Below are 19499 nucleotides of genomic sequence, written 5' to 3'. Positions count from 1 at the left end.
CTGTGGGGTTTTGTAACAGTTCTCACCTATAAGTTACTGACTTTTACTCAGGGAAAAATAAATTTTTCCCCAAAACAGAACCAGAAAACATAGCATAGACCAGGGGTAGGCAACCCCCGGCACAGGTGCTAGAGTGTGGCACGCAAAGGCATTTTGCTCAGCACGTGTGCCTCAGTTCATGTGGCAGGGAAGGGGCTGGGGGTGCACTGCCACAAGGGCCGGGCTCCCCAATGTCTGCCCCCGGCACACCAACATCTTACAAGTCCAGGTTGTTTTTTGGGATTCTGCCCAAAAATGCTGCCAATCTCTGGCATAGACTTGTATGCAGGCCCACTTGTAATTAGAACAACACCGGGTCTCATTTTCTCCATTTCCTTTGATCGTCCAGAGCATGGCCTCATGCTAACTTTTTCATAGCTACTCCATTCCCTCAGATCAAAAATAGAAGCCACAAGAGCACAGCTGGGAAGGAGAAAGTAGCACAACCCAATGGCAGTGGCTTATATACCACTGGACCAAACAATCTAGTTACAAGGTCCCTAGCTTTACATCACAGGTATGTCATTAATTAGGATGGTTTGTGCACCACTGCTTGTCTCCTGGAGCTGGTTGTAAGTATGTAATTTTGTAGCCCAGAACAGCCTTACTTCGTGGGAAATGTATAATAGAAATCATAGTTAATGCCAAAGCCTTTCATATATAACCTGTCCATCTTGCACACTTCCTTTTGCACATTGCGCCTCCAAGAAAAGAAGAGAATTCAGATTATGACCACTGAGAATCATTAATAACTCCTCCCCACCTTCCTTCAGCTTTAGGTTTATAAAAGATTTAAAGAGCTTTCTATTAACAACCTGGCATATGTTAGGGTTTCAAACTCCCTTCTATAGAAATATTACACACACTCAATAGGGGTACTTTAATGCAAATGAACTTGAATGGAAACTCTTTAAAACGGTCCTTACTAATTCCGTATTCATGAGACTGATGGGGTGGTTCCTAATCCTAAAGAACTCCTGTTCTCTGCCCGATCCTCTGCTTCACCCCAGCATATTTAAGAGTAATATACATTAAGTCTTAGGTGGTACCTGGCACAGGAGAACTATAAATAAAACCCACTATACTCCACTTTTTATGCTCACAAGTGAAGGCCCACAAACATTTTTTAGATTGTCAAACAGGCTAACAAAACCAAGATACTTTCTAACAGCACTGCCTCTTCAACCTGTTTCTACCTGCTCTTTTTCACATTGACTATGAATTGAGGCATGAAGTTGCCACAAGGCATTACATACACATTTAATACCAACACTGGGTGAATTAAGGCAGGCAAAGGGGATTAATTTCAGTCTTCAGTTGTGAAATGTCTTGCACCTGTCTACCTGCATCCAAGCCTTTTAAGTGCAGACCATTCTTAAAAAATGACTCTTGCGTAACAGATCAGCACCCAGCTCGTATCCAGCAACCCATCTCAAGACTTTATGAAATAAGGTACACTTTTTTGCTCTTGTTATCTCAGCCCAGCAGAGCTGTTTGTTTAGGTTTCAATCAGTTGCACCTCATTGCATAAGGCTTCCTGAACTCTCTTACTGATGATGATACACATAAAGAGAGGAGCTTGGAGCCCAGGCTGAGTCTGCCAGGTTGGCAATTAGGAAAAACCTTTCCCCTTGTTCATCTGCCGCAGGAATCTGGGACCGACTACACACAGGTTCTGCCTTCACCCCCTTAAAGCATTGTTCAACCCTGAAACCTGCACCCAATTTGTCTCAGCTCAAAACATTAGAAGATTACAGGAGGGATAAAACAAGACTTCCATGCTTAGCAGTTAAACAAATGGGCTACAAGGCCAGTTTTCTGATGAATTCACATGTATTAAAATAGGATGAAAACTGATTCAGTCTATTAAAACCTGGAGTGTCTACCTTGCCATAGTTGCCAAATGCAGTGATTTTCATCTTGCATACTTCCACGTCAGAAATCTCCTCTGTAGCTTATTTTATTTAAAAAAGGAAGAAGAATATTTCCACGTTTGTTGACCAAGATAAGTTTCTCCCCTTAGAAACAAACTTTTAGAAATATCAAGCTGAGGAAAGCATGGGGTAGGGGTTACGGTTTTCCTTTGGGAATGTAAGCAGATTTTTGCCTGTAAATCTTTTCATATTGGTGCAAACTCATTATAAGTAAGGAATTAGTCCCTGTTACTTGTTGAGAGCCTTGATGACTCTCCCTGGGCTTCATCCTGCTTTTAGAATTAATCCTATTGTACTTTTATGGGAGTTGGTCCCATTTAACTACATATACATCTTTTGGATCAAGAGGCACGGAGAGTTTTTGCCTCTAAAATACATTTTTTGATAGCTCAAAATTACCTTCTGTAATCTTGGACATTTGCATAGTACCAAATCACCACTGGTTTGATTCCTAAGGCACTGGACTGATACATAGATGAGCTGGGCTCATCTCCAAATCTGCCACTAGTGTCCTCTATGATCTTCAGTAAATTATGTAATTTCTCTACCTCATTTATAAAAGTGGAGATATAACACAACCACCGTACCTCAGAAGCACTGCAAGAATAAATCCAATAATGGTTACAAGTACTACAGTACTAGCAAGAACTATAGAAAAGCTTATAAATCAATCGTTCTATGCATAGATTTATTGGTTAGAAACTATTTTGCTGCATATGCCAAATTGTGAAAGTGGGCAGTATAATGCAATAGAATCAGCTTCAGCTCCTCAGGTTAACTTTCATTCACAGACTCAGGGTGATATGCATGCCCCAGTGAAGTCAAAGCTAAAGTCCTGTTGATTCCAGTGGGGCTGGGGCTTCACCCTTCATTTTCGATGCCATCAGAGCCAGGGTCTGTAGAGTAAACACTCCCTAGTTCACAGACTCTTTCCCTTAAGACACCACAAGAAACAGCTCTTGAGACAAGTCTACTGCATCACACCGGCTGCCGAATACGTGCACCAAGTCCACATTGCTAAAAATCCTTGGGTTGAAAAGTTATTGCAAATGCACAGTAGCTGATTTTGAAACCACAACATTTCTACTATTTATTATTATTTTTACAAAATACCCAAAGTGATCAGACCATATTGGAGGTTACTGGCTTGCCAAAGGGTGCGTTTTTAAATCAAAACTTTTTGAGTTATACAAGTGCCAAAAATAATCTTGAACCAATAATTTTTTTAAACCAACCCCCCCATTCAACAAAACAGTTGTATAACTTAAAACGGAAACAAAAGTTTGTGTTGGAAATTGTTTAAAAGCCAACCCACCAAATCATGCTTGAGCATGGCAAAGATTTAGGTTGGGGTAATTTAGTGCCAAGATATAGATCCTCTATGGGTTTATAATGGAAATACTGACACAACCTTAACTATAGTGATGCAAATGTGCCCTAAAACACTGCATTTTGTTTTATTAATAAAAGTGGTAGTGTTTACATTTGCAGGTATTTTAGTATTCATCATGATGCTGAAGTGTGAGTAGAACAAGTAAAGTTTTGGCTGTAAGGTCAGAAATTCCTGAAGAGGTGAATGAGACAAAAATGACAGTCCTAAGTTATGAAAAAAGGAAGAAATTCAAATAAATAAACAGAAACCCCCCCAAAAACTAGGAAAATATGGGTAAGAATTATGTTGGAATGGTTCAAATAACTGCAAAGTATGGCCACTAAATTAGAGACAGAAGAAAACACAGAGTTACTAATTAAATAGCAAGCATTAAAGCTTTATGTTTTTGTATTAAAAATAAAAACAAAACAAAAAAAGCTGTTAAAAATAAGACTTGCGTTTACCAGGCCACCAAGCTGCATGGACTAATAAAAGAGACTAACAAAGGCAATACTGACATTAAGACGCGCACACACACACACTCTCCAAACATGTGCAACCCGACCGTTTTGAATAGTCTTTTTTTCCTTTCCTTTTTTAAAATTAAAAAAAAAAGCATCTCCTAAATATTCCCTTTCACAAAACGCTTTATAGGAAAGTTTCTTAAAACATTATAATCTTATATATTTCTTCTTTGTTACCTATGCTTATGTATCCTTCCATCACTAGAGGAAGGAGTTAGCATTGCTTTCTGTTTAAAGGTGGTATTTTCTCTCTCTCAGATCAGTCATTATATTCCATGCCACTGGAGGTTTTCCCCACTTTCAAAATTGGTGTTTTCTACCAACTCCTTCCAGGCAGAAGAAGATATGGGTTGGCACTACATTTCATGGTTTTGGCTCCTATAACATAAATTAAGGCTCACATTTTATTTCCTCTTTTTGCATCCAACTTTTACCCTTGTGAAACCCCAGCCCTTAATCTGCAGGCACTAGATACATTCTTGTATTGAGTAGGGCTATTTTAGGTCAGACAAGATCTTCTATCATTTCATAACCTTCAAGATAGCAGCTTTCTGAATGTGTGAACTGGACAGACAGGTTTTTTCAAATCTGAGTAGTAACTGCAGCCAAAAGTTTTGTTTTTGTTGGGTTTTTTTAAGACAATTAGTGTCCTCTGAAAAATCGCTACAGTTCTGTGTGAAAGGGGAATGAGACCAACTCCACCTAGTCCTTGCTTTCCAAGTGTGTGGAGAGACTGAGGTGGTTCATTCCCTCAAAGGGTTAGCAGCACCAGCTCACAAGTCTGAAAAGTCGCAGTTCTTAATTAAAGAGGCATCTGGCACCTGGAGCAGATCTAGCCATGCAGCCATCCCTGACCACACCCTACCTTTAATTTAAACTGGACCTCTTCCCAAAGAGAAGCCAACAAGAAGTTCGGGGGGGGGGGACCATAAAACAAAACACAACAGAAAAGAAAAAAAAGCTAGCGTGAAAGGGAAAGAGGGAAGTTTGTTTCAAATTTGCTGCGTTACTATCCAGATTGGTTTAGGGGTGCGGGGAGAGGGGAAGAGAGGTGCTTGAGTAATATAGGCTAACACTGTGCTAGATGTGTTATTACAGCTGTAATTTCTGACTTTGTACAAATTGTACACGAAGGTTTAGACACATGAAAAAGTAACACACTCACAGAGACATAAAACACCTAGGTATAAAATATAAAGCAGTGTAGTAGTTACTAAAATTACATGCTCTCTTATTGCTACAGTGATTTTTGCTCTTTTTCTTTTTACTGTACCACATGTTGTTCTAAGCATATAATTTGCATAAATTATTCAAGTTTAAGAAAAAAATCCACACATCTTCACTTTAAGCTACTTATATAGTTAATATAAAACAAAAGGTTCTAAGGTATCTCTTTATTAAAAGAGAAATAAAAATGTCATTTGAAACTGGAATTCAGTGGCCAAATCCAAGGGCAGTGCACACCTTGTCATTCTGGTAGTATTATGCCCACGGAGTATAGTGGAGGTTGGTGGGGTATTTGGCCCAGTCTACAGATGGTCACCAGACCTGCATGATGCCTATGTGTCTGTTTTTGTTCTGGTTTTTTTTTTTTGTCTTTTGCGAAAAGGATTATGAATGACCAAAGACTAACATTTATAATTTGTAGCAAAATTTGGTTTATGTAGAAACAAGCCATGTTTTGCATTTGGATAGAGATTTAAATGAATTAAAGCTAAAAATTAAAAAGCATGATGCTGCAACATCTGGTCACTTGTTGAAGACCTCACTTTTAAAGTGGTTAAGTTTGCACAATTTGTACTTTTTTTTTCTTTTTTTTTTTACTAAACAGTATTTTTCCTTCTTTTATAAACCAGAAAAACTAAACTACAGATAAATTTTCCCTACCTTGAGCTAATGCTGCAGATAGGGTTGACAAAGCTGTACAGCGCAATCAAACATACTTACATCTTAGCTCATTGTACAGGTACAGCCATAATCAAGGCACAAAGATCTTCTACAAGTTATTTTTTTCAATAAAGTTGTACAAAATAATACATTTTACAGTCTGTACAAGAATAATAATCCAGCAGTAAAATAAAAAATGAGGGGAGGGAAGAAGAAAGAGAAGGGAAAGACTGTGAGGACTACTGTCCAGATAATGATTTTTATAGCAGACAGGATCATCAGTGGACAAACTGAAAACAGTGTGTGGTTAACTCTTTCTGCAATCACAGGCCTTACGCAGTTCAATTCATAATGTCCACGGTTGTCTAAAGACCACTAAGACTGGATTTAAAAATACCCTTCTGAAAGGTAGCAGTTGGTTTTTGCACTGTCTAGGTCTTTTGCAGAATTGTCAGTATTTCCGTTCAAAGCCACATTACAGTCAGAGAACCAAACTCAAGAAGTGTCTGTCTTCAAACTTGGTCTGTGACTTGGCACCTTCTTTTGTCTGATGCAGTGAATGGATACAAAGTTGAGATCATGGGTTATATGATTATGCCCACAACAGTGCTAAATTACATAAAGTTTTCTCTCCCCAATTTTTTTGTTTTACTTTAAAAAAAATTATCCCCAATTCTTTCAGGCACTCCACATTCAGGGCTTTACAATTATTAATTTTTTTTTGTTAATAACAGTGTTAGGGAATCCCCAAGGAAACGGCCTTTAAGTTTAGGAGCCATCTCCAACTGTCCGAGGGGGACACAAGCAAGCTTAGAAGTGCTGCTACTGTCCAGCAAGGAAAAAAAAAAGTCGAGGGGTGCAAATCAGAGGGAGACTGCAACAGTTTTCTTCCACCCTATGTGGGCAAGGGTTTTTTGTTTTTGTTTATTTTGTGTTTTTTGTTTGTTTTTCTTTTTAATAAGGAATAAGGAGTCCAAAACACAGAAAAAAGCGCTCTCCATCACAACAACTCATATTGGCGAAGGTGCATCCGTTGAATAATGTCCCGACAGTCATTGAAAACCCTCCGGATGTTTTCTGTATCCACTGCACATGTGAAGTGAGGATAGCAGTAGTGCCTTCCATCTCCACTTGCTGTGCTGATTCTCTGTATGAACAATACAGAAAATTGCGTTAAAATACATTGAGTGGAAAAAGCAATGTTTCCAAGCCTCAGCTGACTGTGAGCATGCATGTACACATGCTGTGTTTTCAAAGGGGAAAATCCTTATTCCAGTCAAGTCAGAGACAAAACTTTCCTGAACTTCAATGAGATTAGTATTTCCCCCAAAGGATATAACTTGTAGGATAAAGGGCTGCATGTGGAAAAGGGTGTCGAATGCTTGGGACTGCAACAGAACTACAAAATAAGAGGACTTCACCAAATTATACTCATAGGAAAAGTTTGTGTGCCACTGTTGGGGATTTATCCAACAATTTATGCATCCAGCAGACTGAATTTTGCCTCAACATGTGAACCATTAGCCCCTCTTTACAACCCACAGTCTGTCTCCGTGTTTGTTTTGTTCAATGTACTTTAGTCCCAATTTTTGGCGCACTACTCTGTATCTACATAGCAATGAAATCCATTTCTGGTATTTGTAAAATACATAAAACAAATCATTTATATTCAAAGCATCAACTGAACAGTGAGGTGATGAAAACTGAAGGGGACATGCCAATATTCAGCAGCTGTTACACTGACTTGAACCACCTCTCCTTTTAGAAATGACATACTATGTGAAATCCAATCCCCACCAACGCCAATGGAGGAAAGATTTCACACATTTCCCCAATCCACAGTTTAAGGATTACTGATTCTCCCCAACTGAGAATTTGATTACCTTATTTTAAAAAGCCTTGCTTTTGAATAATTTAACTACAACCTGTGTAAAGCTCTACCAACCCCTACCCGAACAGTTAAGCAGTACAAGGGTTAAATATGAAACACTGGAAAAAAGTAGGCTAGCAATACTGTGATAGTAAAACAGTTAAGTGTATGGTAAAAACCATATATAAGTAATACCAAGGAAAATAATTACTTACAAGAAACTCATCTCTAATAAAATACTTGGCCCTTGTAACTCTGGGATCCTCACCAGGCTCTGGTGTTGCTGATAATAATACAATAAGTGTCTTGTTAAAGCATAAGTTTCAAGGCAACAAGTCTTAAAAATCATTACTTACCAAAGGACCATACACTTTTTGAATCGGCACTTGCTTTCTACTCAAATGCAATAGGAATAACTTTCTCAATACAGATTATTAGGCAAAACAGATTATTAGTTAAAACAAACAAAAAAACCTCCAGGAAAGCAAGGGAATGCCAATGCCCACAATACCAGTATTTCAGGAAATACTAGTGCAAATATAGCTTTCTGCAAGGAACCATCAGGTAAATCTATATCACCATTTAAGTGTTACTACCACTGACTGGGTTGAGCTGCATTAGTCTGCTTGCAAGCAAAGGAAGACTGATTATCAAAAAAGAGATGGGCTGTAATAAGTATATTGCTAAAGGACCATACAATCCTACAAGATGAAGCTTTCTTAGAGATTCCCTTTAAAGAGATAGACCTTTTGACCACTCCTATCCAAACTCTCTGCTACCAACCACTTCAGGGAAAAGGACAAATAAATTCTAGTTCTTTCAAAACCCACCAACGCCCCCCTTATCCTGCACCTCTGAGTAGTGCAACAAGCCACCATTACTCTGAGGCTGCAGTGCAGTCCAACCTCAAAGCGTGGAATAAAATGATAGCATGCAGAGATGATAAATATTTTTTTGCCTATAGGCCCAAATGACAAAGCCCCTTCTTTGTATGTACACACTTGACATTGCAGTTCACCTGAAAAGTAACCCCTTCTATTTCAGAAATTTGCTTAACTCAAAATGAACTGCAGCAGAATCCAAGAAAAATTCTACGTGCAATTAACACACACTACAGCTCAGGGAAGCCCTAATTTCATGATACAGCTCAGCTAAAAGGAGACAAATGTTCTTACCATCATCTGGTGTAGTGTAGCGAGCAAATTCTGGAAAGTAGTCTTCAATTTTGGATTTCCCTGCCAAAACTTTCTCTGCTAGCAAATCCTGTTTATTCAGGAAAAGAATTACTGAAATGGTCCGTAGCCACCTGCAGAAAGTTGGAGGAAAATACTGTTAGATAACATACCTGATTAAAAAAATTCAAAGAAACGTAATGGACTACACTTTAGAGCAGCAGTACCCAAACTCTGCCAGATTGCGCACCACCAATTTAAAATGATACAACCTTATCAGCAATTTTTTGTCATATAAAAGTAAGTATAATAAATCTGTTAACACGTGCCACTGGTGGGCCCCATACCACAGATTGGGAACTGCTGCTTTAGAGACTATAATCAATTACTACAACAATTTATGCCAAATCCTCTTCCTAACTACATTATGATTACCATTTTTCCATCTTCTGTAGTTTTAATTAAAGTATAACAGTGTTAATATAAACAGTCCTACTGTAGTGATTAAAGACAATGATTGACTGGGCCACATCAAGCAGAAAATGAGCCATCTTCTAACAAAGTTTAACTTCATAAATATAATGCGGGATTACAAGCGTGTATGAAATTAATGATCAAACTTCAATTCATGGACCTGTTGTTCCAGATACTCTTGAAGAGGTTTAGTGCTTCTTGAAGCCGATTGGTCTGATTGTCCTCTCGTATAACCATGTTGTAGCTACTGCTGGCCACCACAAATATGATAGCAGTCACATCTAAATTAAGAGACACCCAATAATTAATATAAAGATCCTTTAGAACTAGTCAAGACCCACAGGCTTCGACAAAACTGTAAAGTTTCTAGCACTGCTAAGGTGAGGAGGGGCTGGCCGAACGCTATTGCTTTCTAAATGTAAAAAATACAAAAGAGGGAAGAAAGTATAAGGGAAAGGAAAGTGGTAGGTCAAAGAACAGGATGTGAAGCAGGATACTGAATGCAGATCAGGAGAGAAAAAATAGACTCAGAAACTGGAGAAAGAAAGAAAAAGCAACAATAGAAGAAAAGATGCACAGAAAAGAAGATATTTAGTTTTTTTAGACAGGAACTCTAAGGAGCCTATGGGGGAAGAGGAAAAGGCAAAAATACCTTTGAGACATATTACCGGGCAACTGCCCTTTTGCTTCCATGACACTAAAACTGAAATCACATTAGTATGGCCCTTCCCAAAACCTTCTTTCTAGGTATTTCTCAGAGACAGCAGAAGAAAGATGACTGGAGAAAAGGAAAGGAAAGAAAAGTAAAAACTTAAAAGTGAAGATGCATCACTGCAAAATCATGGTTGTAGTCTTAACTCCTCCCAATACGTACTACACCACTCAGAGGGCCACTGCCTCATCCACAGACTCACAGAACCGGGGATTCTGTGCTTCTATGTGGCTGTGATCCTCTACACCCCTCACACTCGCTTCCAAGCTCATCTGCCTCCAAATTCAACAGCAGGAGAGATGAGTCAGATCATGAGGCAATGGGAACAGGAAGAAGCAGAGGTGAAAACTGAATGGATCTTTTATCAGTAGGGTGAAAGAAAATATTGCACAGTAGTCCCATGCATCTCCCCAAGCATCCAAAAAATAATGCAGCAACTGTAGCTATATAAACAGTAAACTATATTCTATTTAACATCTTCCTTCCTGTAGGATCCCATACAGCTGGTCTAGAGAAAAGGAGGAATTATGTGAAATTTCTTCCCCCCGCCCCTTAAACATTTTTTACTCACTCTGGCTTTATGAAATCATGTTAACAAAAGCAATATTTCATATTCCACTCAGATACAGGCATCTACAGTGAAGAATGCAGCAGTGCTATAGAAACCAGACTAAGACTGGACAAAAGGGGAACACGCAGTTAAACTGTGTGGGGAGTTCAGGGAGAAATGCAGTTCCCTTAACTGAACCTTGACCACAGCACCCCTGCTCTTGTGAAAAGTGCACAGTATCTTTATGCCCTACCACACTTGGAAGCTGTTAGAATTAGAAAAAAACAAGCTTGCACACAGTTCTTCATAGCAGGAAGATTACACATTTTCCTGGCCAATTCAGATAGGATCTAACCCAATGCTTCCCAAACTATTTTCAAACTATTTTCCAATGTGACCCCATTTTAACACTTGAAAATTCACAGAACCTCAGATGCCAATAAAAACAAAACAGCAGCAAAGCAACAAAACAGCAGCAAAGCAGCATAATGCTCAGTATAGAACACCTACTATACTATTTTAATTCTATTACAAATTCTAATATATACTATTTTAATTCCATTACAAAAAATATTTTGTAATGATTTGTGTCTGTGTAGTGTGTGTGTGTGTGTGTGTGTGTGTATATATATATATATATATATATATATGGTGATTGCATATTAACTAAAAAATAAAGTCTTATTCTTGTATATTGTGTGTAAGGTGTGGTTGGGGTGGGACAATAGGGTATGCTGAGGGATGTACACGTAGCGGGGTTGTGAGTGTAGGGCATGGGCATGTGGCTGTGTGTGGGGGGGGCATACGTTAAGTTGGGGGCAAATGTGGGGGCAGGGTGAGGGAGGATGGGGGGGGGATTTGGGGACCCCCCCACATTCCCTCTATGGTGCACAGCCCCTGCTGCTGGTGGTGGCAGTAGCAGCAGGCAGTGGGCGCTCAGGGCATGTGTGGCCCAGCGCAGGCACTGCTGCTTGGTGGTGCACGACTGGCCAGCGCTGCACATGGGGGCATGGAGTGCAGCCAGGCTATCCCGCCTCTATTGTGGGGGGCTCCCTGTGCTGCACATGCAGCCCCCAGCACTCACATACCACCAGAGAAGCCCCACGCAATGGAGCTGGCTGCCTTCACTGCCCTCTGCCATGCAGATCCTGAGACTCCACCAGGAAGCAGGGACAGGGCTCCCCTCCACTTTCAGTGGAGTCCTAGGACCTGCATTGCAGGGGGCAGGGAAGGCAGCTGGCTGAGCTCCATCACGCAGGGCTTATCCCAGTGGCATCTGAGTACCAGGAGTGCCACAGGGAGCCTCACGCAATAGAGGCAGTCTGGCCTGGATGCGTTCCTTGCCCCCCCATGCAGCATTGGCTGGAGCCACACACCACTGGGCAGCAGCACCTGTGCAAGCCACAAGGGCCTCAAGTGCCCACCGCTGCTGCTGCTTGCAGTGGGGGCTGTGCACCACAGGGGTGGAGTGTGGGGGGGTCCCTACACCCCCCCGCCCTCCCACTCACTGCCCACCTGAGCTCAACACTCCCGTCACCCCCCCTGGGCACGGGCTCTGTGCTCCCTCCCAGCTGCAGCTCCCCCGCCCCTGCCGCTTCCCTACCTGGTGGCTGGACCAATAAGGACGCTGGGGAAGCCAAGTGGGTCCCCCGGCGGCTCCAGCAGTTGCAGCAGCTGCCCTGCCCAGAAGCTGCGTGCTGGCTGCGCCGGGCGCTTCCGCGCACAAGGCCACAGAGGGAGCGAGGCGCACGATCTGGGCGGGGTACAATTAGTTGGTGGGCGCCCGCAGGCTGGATAAAATTGCCTGGCAGGCTGTATTTTGCCTGCCCCTAGATTGAAGTGATTTTATTTCTTGTGACCCCATCTGCTGTTTCGGCAACCTATTTGGGATTGTGACCCACAGTTAGGGGACCGCTGAGCTAGCCAGTACTATAAAACCCAGTTTTACAAGTTGTACTGTAAAAATGCCTGGTACTCTGGGAAGGTGCAAACAGCTTAAAAACACAATGTAAACCATGGCCGGAAGTATTCTGAACCAGTTTTTCCATCTAAGACATGACATCTCCGTCCATAAATGTCCGTTACTACCATACTGGCTTTAGTGCTAACTAGGAAGAGTGGCATCTATCGAGTCAGCAATTTGGCTTCCATTTTGCAACATAACATGCCTTTCTAATTTTTACTAAGTTGCTCACCTGTATTTCTGGTGGACATATTCATTAAAATGTGTAGCCTTTGTTTGAAAAGACAGAACAGAGTTTGGAAATGAACAGTCACACTGCAAATCACAAGGAAAACTACCATATTTCCTTGCATACAAACACACACTTTCCATCAAAAAAAAACCCAAAAAAAACAGCTGCTGGAAATTGCTGTGCACATTATATCTGAGAAAATATGGTAAGAACAGTTTTTGGCAAAACTGAAAGTAAAATCTACACACCACTCTGGGAGCAGAACAGTGAGCAGACTCTGCTCCTTAGCTGCTGCTATGCAGTTACTACAAGGAAAGATCTTTTTTTATTCATTCTGCCTTTAAAAAACAACAACAAGGTGTGCATTATATTCCAGGGTGTGTTGCAGGTGAGAAAACACAGTGATTAAAGAACAGCAGGAAGCCTGAGGCAGATAAACTATTTTACTGTACCTAGCTCAACTTCCTTCCCACCCAAACACTCACTCAAGGTGTTCTCTTCTCAACAGTTAGAGAAGATTGCACGGCAGCACAGATTCCCGCCAGCCTGGCTATTGAGAGGCACACTACAATTCCAAGCAACTAAATGGGAAGGGAGTTGCATTTCATGTGCTGGGACCATCTAGAATTTATATTACAAGCTTCCAGTTAACTTTCATTTTTCACATGTTATAGAAGAAAGTAAATTCCAATCTTACCATTAAAACACTGGATCCATTTCCGGCGTTCATCTCTTTGCCCTCCAACATCAAACATGCTAATGCAGAAAAAAAGATTTGAGTCAGAACAGATTCTGTAGGTAAACTACACACATACGCAACCTGGAAACTGCCATTTTCTAGAACAGGGCTGTCCAACTGTCTTTTACGTGATCTGCAAGGGGGCCTGCAAGGGGTTAAAACTGTAGCCCCCAGGGGTTTCACCTGGTTGCTGCTTCTCCAAAATCTCCAGGCATCTCCTCACCCCTTGCAGCTGCCACTTCCCAGCTCTGCCTCAAGGGGTGGGGCAGCATGGGAAGCTGGAAGTGAATCCAGGCCATGCGCTGGGAGGAGATCATACCCCCCCATGGGGCAGCAATGTGTAGGGGTACTTGAAGTAGTGGTGGTGGTGGGGGGTGCCTATGACTGTGTGTTGGGGTAAGATGGGGGTGGCAAAATTGAATCTGCAAGCTTGGGTGGTGCATCAGTGGAGAGGTGTGTACACCAGTGGGGAACAGTGTGTTGTTTACTACTGGGGAGTGCACTTGACACAGCCCACGTGGCACAGGATCCCCAGGCCTTGGAAGCTGGCCAGCCCAGTTCTAAAACCTAGCAAGACTGAGGACTGTGGGAACCTGCAGGGAGAACTAGCAGTTCATCACTGAATACAACAAAGCTTTCAACCACACAACTTAATGTACTTTTATTCTCATTCACATTTTAAAAGACATGGCAAAAAAGAACTGAACACATATTGGCACAAGAATCTTTATTTGTCCTTGTTTTGTTAAAAACTTCTGCAGCAACAGGTTTCCTCTGACATGCTGTAGATCTAAGTTCAGCAATTACAGACCAATGATGAGGCAACAGCATTTTCTTGTCAGGCCAAACAACCTTTCAGTACTAGCTGCACATAAAACTGGGAAGGGGAAAAGAGTAAGCACCTTTCAAAATTTTTATTATGCACACAGGACAACAGAGCTGGGAAAGAGAGGCACAAATGCAGTTCAAAAGAAAAAAAAAAATCACTTCATAGTTAGGGAAAAATGGGGACTTTCCAAAATATTTATAAAAGGCAAAAGGAGAGGAAGAAGCAAAGGCAAACTGAAAGGAAGTTTGGTGGGGAAGGGGAAAAAAAATCACCAAGAAAACAGCTCAGATAAGGATTAAAAAACATATACAAAAGAAGGGAAGAAAGCACTAAGGAAAAAGACATTCATGGACACAAGAACACACTCAAAATAGGGTGTCCCCAATATTCTCAGTTGTGCGTGCAAAACTGAACTCACACGTGCGTCTGATTTGTACCCAAATGTTTGTTTAGTGACATGGGAATGACCATTTAGATTTGCAACAGTGATAACAGTGAAGGGAGTTCAGAAAACATGTTGTCAACATTGAGTCATTGTAACATGGGAGGCAGTGTCCTGTATAGCGGGGCTTTAGACTACAGAAGTCTTAGCAGCAATTTAATTGTTTCAAACTACTGGTTGGACCAAAACTGAGATGAGACTGAACTAAATAATGAAAAATGTCTCTAAAAAATTCCAACTCTAAAATTTGCTGTTTGATTAGAATAGAGACGACGAAGAAATTCATGTCTTCCAAGTGCCTTTCTGCAAAAGCTCACAAAACCAGATTGTAGTTTTAGATCCTGAAAGCAACACTTTTATGGGCAGACACCTAAGACCATGTCAAGTCCCACTGATGTCAACAGGGCTCTCCACAGGCACACACTTGGGCATAAATGATCATCATCAAAACCTACGTCTTGTGCTCAGACCATGTACAATTCCCAGCAAGAATGACACGAGTTGAATGAAGACAACCCGGAATTTGGTTTTTATACACATCACCTTTTAAATGTATAAATATCATTGAGCAATTAAAATTGATATGACCCTGCTTTTTTTGCATTACTTAGAAAAAACACTTTTTTTCAGTTCCCTCTCCTGGCTTTGATGGTTCCAGAGCACAATACATATTCTGGCAAGATAAAATGTTAGATATGTATTTGCTACAAAAAAAAAAAAAAGCAAAAAAAAAAAAGCAGCCATTTTAATATCAGCTCCATTTAAAACGCAAGAAATTTGCCAAAAAAAAAAAAGAGACAGAATCAGCAGGAAACTTATTTTCAACATTATGGAAAGATTTAGATTTCATAAGATTTCGTAGACATTAGGGCTGGAAGGGACCTTGGAAGATCATCAAGTCCAGCCCCCTGCCCAAAGACAGAACAAAGGAGAATCAAATAATCAAAAAGCTTTAGAAAAAATATACTTGAGGAAATCAAAAGCAGAAAAATACAGAACAATGCATATGGTATTTTTAAACCATAAGTGATGATGTTTCTGAACAGAAATATGTGAAAATACCTGCTTGCCATTATGCATTAAGTTCAGCAATAGGGAAGTCTCCAACATATGAACAGGACTACAGTAGCCTCTTCTCCATTTTGCTAATTCATATTACCCAGATGTGGCACTTGAACACATGGAATGAAAGAGGATACTTACTGAAAGTTTACTTTGTCCACCTGAAACTTGGTTTCAAATATTCCTGATGTCAAAACTCTGCATCTGAGTAGGTCCTAGAGAACAAGGAAACAGCCATTGGTTCACAGCACTGATTAAATCATTCTCCAAACCTTCAAGCTCAGAAAAGAAAAAATATTACTTATTTATGACTGACTGGCAACATCTTCAGTGCTGCTGCGAACACAGAGAAGATAGCAAAATCCTTCAAACTAAGTCTGCAAATGCTTAACTTGTAATGTAAGCATTTCCACAATCAGAGCCAAAGCACCAAGCCCTGATATGCAGCTCCCACTTTGGCGAATGCAAGTACTCAGCAGCTGGCATCTCCTGGATCTTTAAAGAATCTACTAACAAGACTCAGTTTGGGGGTGATAGCCCACCACTTCCCTTCCCACTGAAGTTAAGGGGAGGTGGAAATAACTGTTTAAAATATAAGACAACAAAATTAGATGCTAATTTCTTCCACTAAGCAGCAGTATACCCTATGGTAAGAAATCAAAGGCTGGCTGCTATACAGCTTTTCTGAAGAGCAGCATCAAAGTAGAGGGCTAGGACAGCTCAGGTAAGAGGAGACATTCCAGACCTTGGTCTTCAGTATCTCTCATGAAGGGCTCTTCAGGTAACATTTCTTCCCTATTTCCCCCTCAACTGCCTAGTACTTGGCTACCAAAGTTGGCTATAGCACTTGGCTATAATTCAAACCAGGGGAAAGGCACAGGGTTCAGAATCTGCTCCTTAGTCATTAAGAGTAAGAGCTGGACAGTCAAGCACCTGAATCTTTTAGGCAGGGAAACCTTATAAAATCTGTTTTATTTCAACTTTCTCGTAGATACACAAAATATAATCAGATCTTTGGAGCTGCTAAACAAACAAGGTGGCTCTAAAGATGGAAAGCTGTTATACAGCCCAACAAAATAAGCTGCCCAACAAAATAAGTTAAAGCCACCATCAATTTTATCTGTTGGGTTAAGCAGCAATCTGGCATGTGGAAAGCCTCCAGGAGAATTAACAAATTAACACAATTTTATTCAAGCTTAATATAAAATGATAACATGAAAGTTCATGTTCTAGTAGCAAATACCATTCTGAATAACCAAAGGCTTGAATTTCTGGTGCTGCTCAGACTTGGTTCTTTCATTTGTAATCATACAGATAAGACCATGAGAGTGAAGTACAATGTTTAAGAATTGATATGCCCATTAAAAGCTACTTCTCTATTGCACTAGTATTATAGTAAAACAATCATAAATTAGTCATTCTTTAAGCTTAAGAGTAAAAGCCATACAAAATCCAAAGGTTATACTATATTGTTAAATCATTAAACAAAATGGCTACATATTAATCATTTAATAGTGAATTATAATCTTGCTATTTTTAACAGTTTTTATACTGGAATATATATATATTCATATATATGTACTAAAATACTGTTCAACTACATTTACTTGTTAGGAATGCTTTTTAAAATTTTTCAATAATTACAATATTAGACATGAAAAATCTAGCAATTGTTCAGAGCTTTTATCATCAGAACAAGAATAAAACCAGAACAAAAAAGCAGCCCAAAAACATCCAGCTCTGAAGAACATCATTCAGTCATTATCACCTGGTGTCTGTATGGGGCTCCCCTAAGTCAGTGGCCCCAGCAAGCACAGAATAAATAATACAAGCAAAGCCCTGTTCCAACAAGAAAAATTGAAGCGCTGAGCTTTTATACATTCCTTCCTGGTTCAGAAAAAACTGTTTAGGCAATTTTATATTATTTTTTTCACTTTTTAAAAAGCTCCTTGGAAATAGAGATAAATGACTTAGTAGTTTATAAGAAACTCAGCCTTTATGAGGAATATACTGAATTCATTCCTATGTGATTTAACCTCAGGAGCAAGGGATATTAAACTGTTCTCTCATCAGTGGTGCTCAAAAAAATTTTGGAAAAATTCTTTATTTTTTGCCCCTCTATCCCATAAAATTCCTGTGAGGCTAAATGGGGCTCTGCATATGCAAGAAGTTAAGCATATACCTGGTTTGGGGCTGGGGACCTGATCCTTCAAAAAACCTCATACATTTGCCTGCTACATGAAGACTACAATCTATAGTCTGACAAATAAGAAAGCACACTGATAAAGACACCTACATACAAATCTCTTTTCCAGTGTGACTAAATGGGCCACTGAATTGTTGGATGAAATCTGTAACGAATGCTTTCATAATGGGACAAAAAAAAAAAAAAAAAAAAAAAGAAAAGAAAAAGTTTTAAGTAGGTAAGAATATGCTTGTATACATCCTTCCTGCAAATAAGGATGAAATAACCCTGAACAAGAAATCACAATTCATGTCATTATCACCTGCAATCAGAAAACTTACAAAATCAGGGAAGTTTATATTAAATATTCAATGTGAACTCCAGAAGCTGCTTTTCTCTGTGGGAAGGAATTGCACTTGAAAGAGAATGCTATCTGGCAGAAGGTTCTTCTTATTTGTTCTGCCTCAGACTGACTTTTCACTGCTGGAACCTCAGTCCTAGATCTTGCAATGAGATCCTGACAGCCCTCAGGGAATTAAACAAGAATGCTGGACTGGAATGGGAGGCCTGATTGTAGGGATCCAGGCATGGGACAAGATCCTTTATTTATGAAGATCAGCCAGTTCACATACAGGATCTTATTCTGTTCCATGTGATTTGAACCTTGCAAATTAAAAAAGCTTTTCTCAAAACTAAAATATTAAAAAAATGGTGATGTCTCCATTTCTTTTCTTGCTCATAAGTCTGATATGGCCCTGATCTCAGTCAGATCTGTGAAGGTGGATCCCAGAACCCATATGGTGCTCCAAGGCTCCAAATGGGCACAAGAATCCACCTGTGGGGATCTATTTGTTGGGCTAGGCTTTTGTCACAGTGGCAAGTACATGACGATGCGAGACGCTGAACACCACATTAGTAAATAGAATCAAAGCCTGCCACACATACAACTCTCTCACAAGTCAGCAAATGCAGATTTTGCTTATGTATTCAAAACACATGCCACATAGTATGAAAGAATGACAACTGCCAAGTGCTTTGCCTGTCCCAAGTTTTTGCATGTAATGGTATAGCAACTAATCCAGTTTCTTATCATTAGGTTTCACAGCTCATTTAAATGCTCATACTGTAACATAGTATTAAGTTTTAGAAATTAAGGCCCAAATTGCATTTTAAAACACATTTTTTGGTAAATAATTAAAGTTATACTGAATGGCTGTAGGAATGTAATGAAAATTGGATCACTTCACTTTGATTGAGCAAAGGGTGTCTGTGGTTTTGGAAAGCCTGGTATTTAACTGCTGCTAACTGGACATGCTGTTCCAAACTTGAAATGGGTGTCATTTGCAAAGGAAGTTGAGTCAGTCCTGATGATAGTTCCTTTTAATTACTAAACGCATTTAACCTCATATTCACTAAAAGAATGCAGTCATGGAGAACATACTACATTAAAATGGAGAGATTTGTGGCTGGTAAGCTATCCTGCTATTTAATTTAGCTTTTATTTTACAGTAAT

General features: G+C 40.0%; 1 protein-coding gene across 1 annotated transcript in view; it reads right to left on the bottom strand.

The window, feature by feature from the left end:
* Window positions 1–3435: 3435 nt before the first annotated feature.
* Window positions 3436–19499, bottom strand: part of GNAS (GNAS complex locus) — a 136236-nt gene continuing 120172 nt past the window's right edge. Inside the window, exons 8-13 of the mRNA XM_019548197.1 lie at window positions 15943–16016; window positions 13427–13485; window positions 9433–9553; window positions 8802–8932; window positions 7842–7909; window positions 3436–6903 (exon numbers count right to left, since the gene is read on the bottom strand). Of these exons, the coding sequence (XP_019403742.1) occupies window positions 6757–6903; window positions 7842–7909; window positions 8802–8932; window positions 9433–9553; window positions 13427–13485; window positions 15943–16016 (600 nt within the window). The 3' untranslated portion in view covers window positions 3436–6756. The remainder of the gene's footprint in view (window positions 6904–7841; window positions 7910–8801; window positions 8933–9432; window positions 9554–13426; window positions 13486–15942; window positions 16017–19499) is intronic.

Source organism: Crocodylus porosus, unplaced genomic scaffold (genome assembly GCF_001723895.1).
Source record: "Crocodylus porosus isolate Cpor-Errol unplaced genomic scaffold, CroPor_comp1, whole genome shotgun sequence".
NCBI classification, from domain to species: domain Eukaryota; kingdom Metazoa; phylum Chordata; order Crocodylia; family Crocodylidae; genus Crocodylus; species Crocodylus porosus.
The sequence above is the reverse complement of the archived record's forward strand: the minus strand, read 5'-3'. Positions and strand labels throughout refer to the sequence as shown.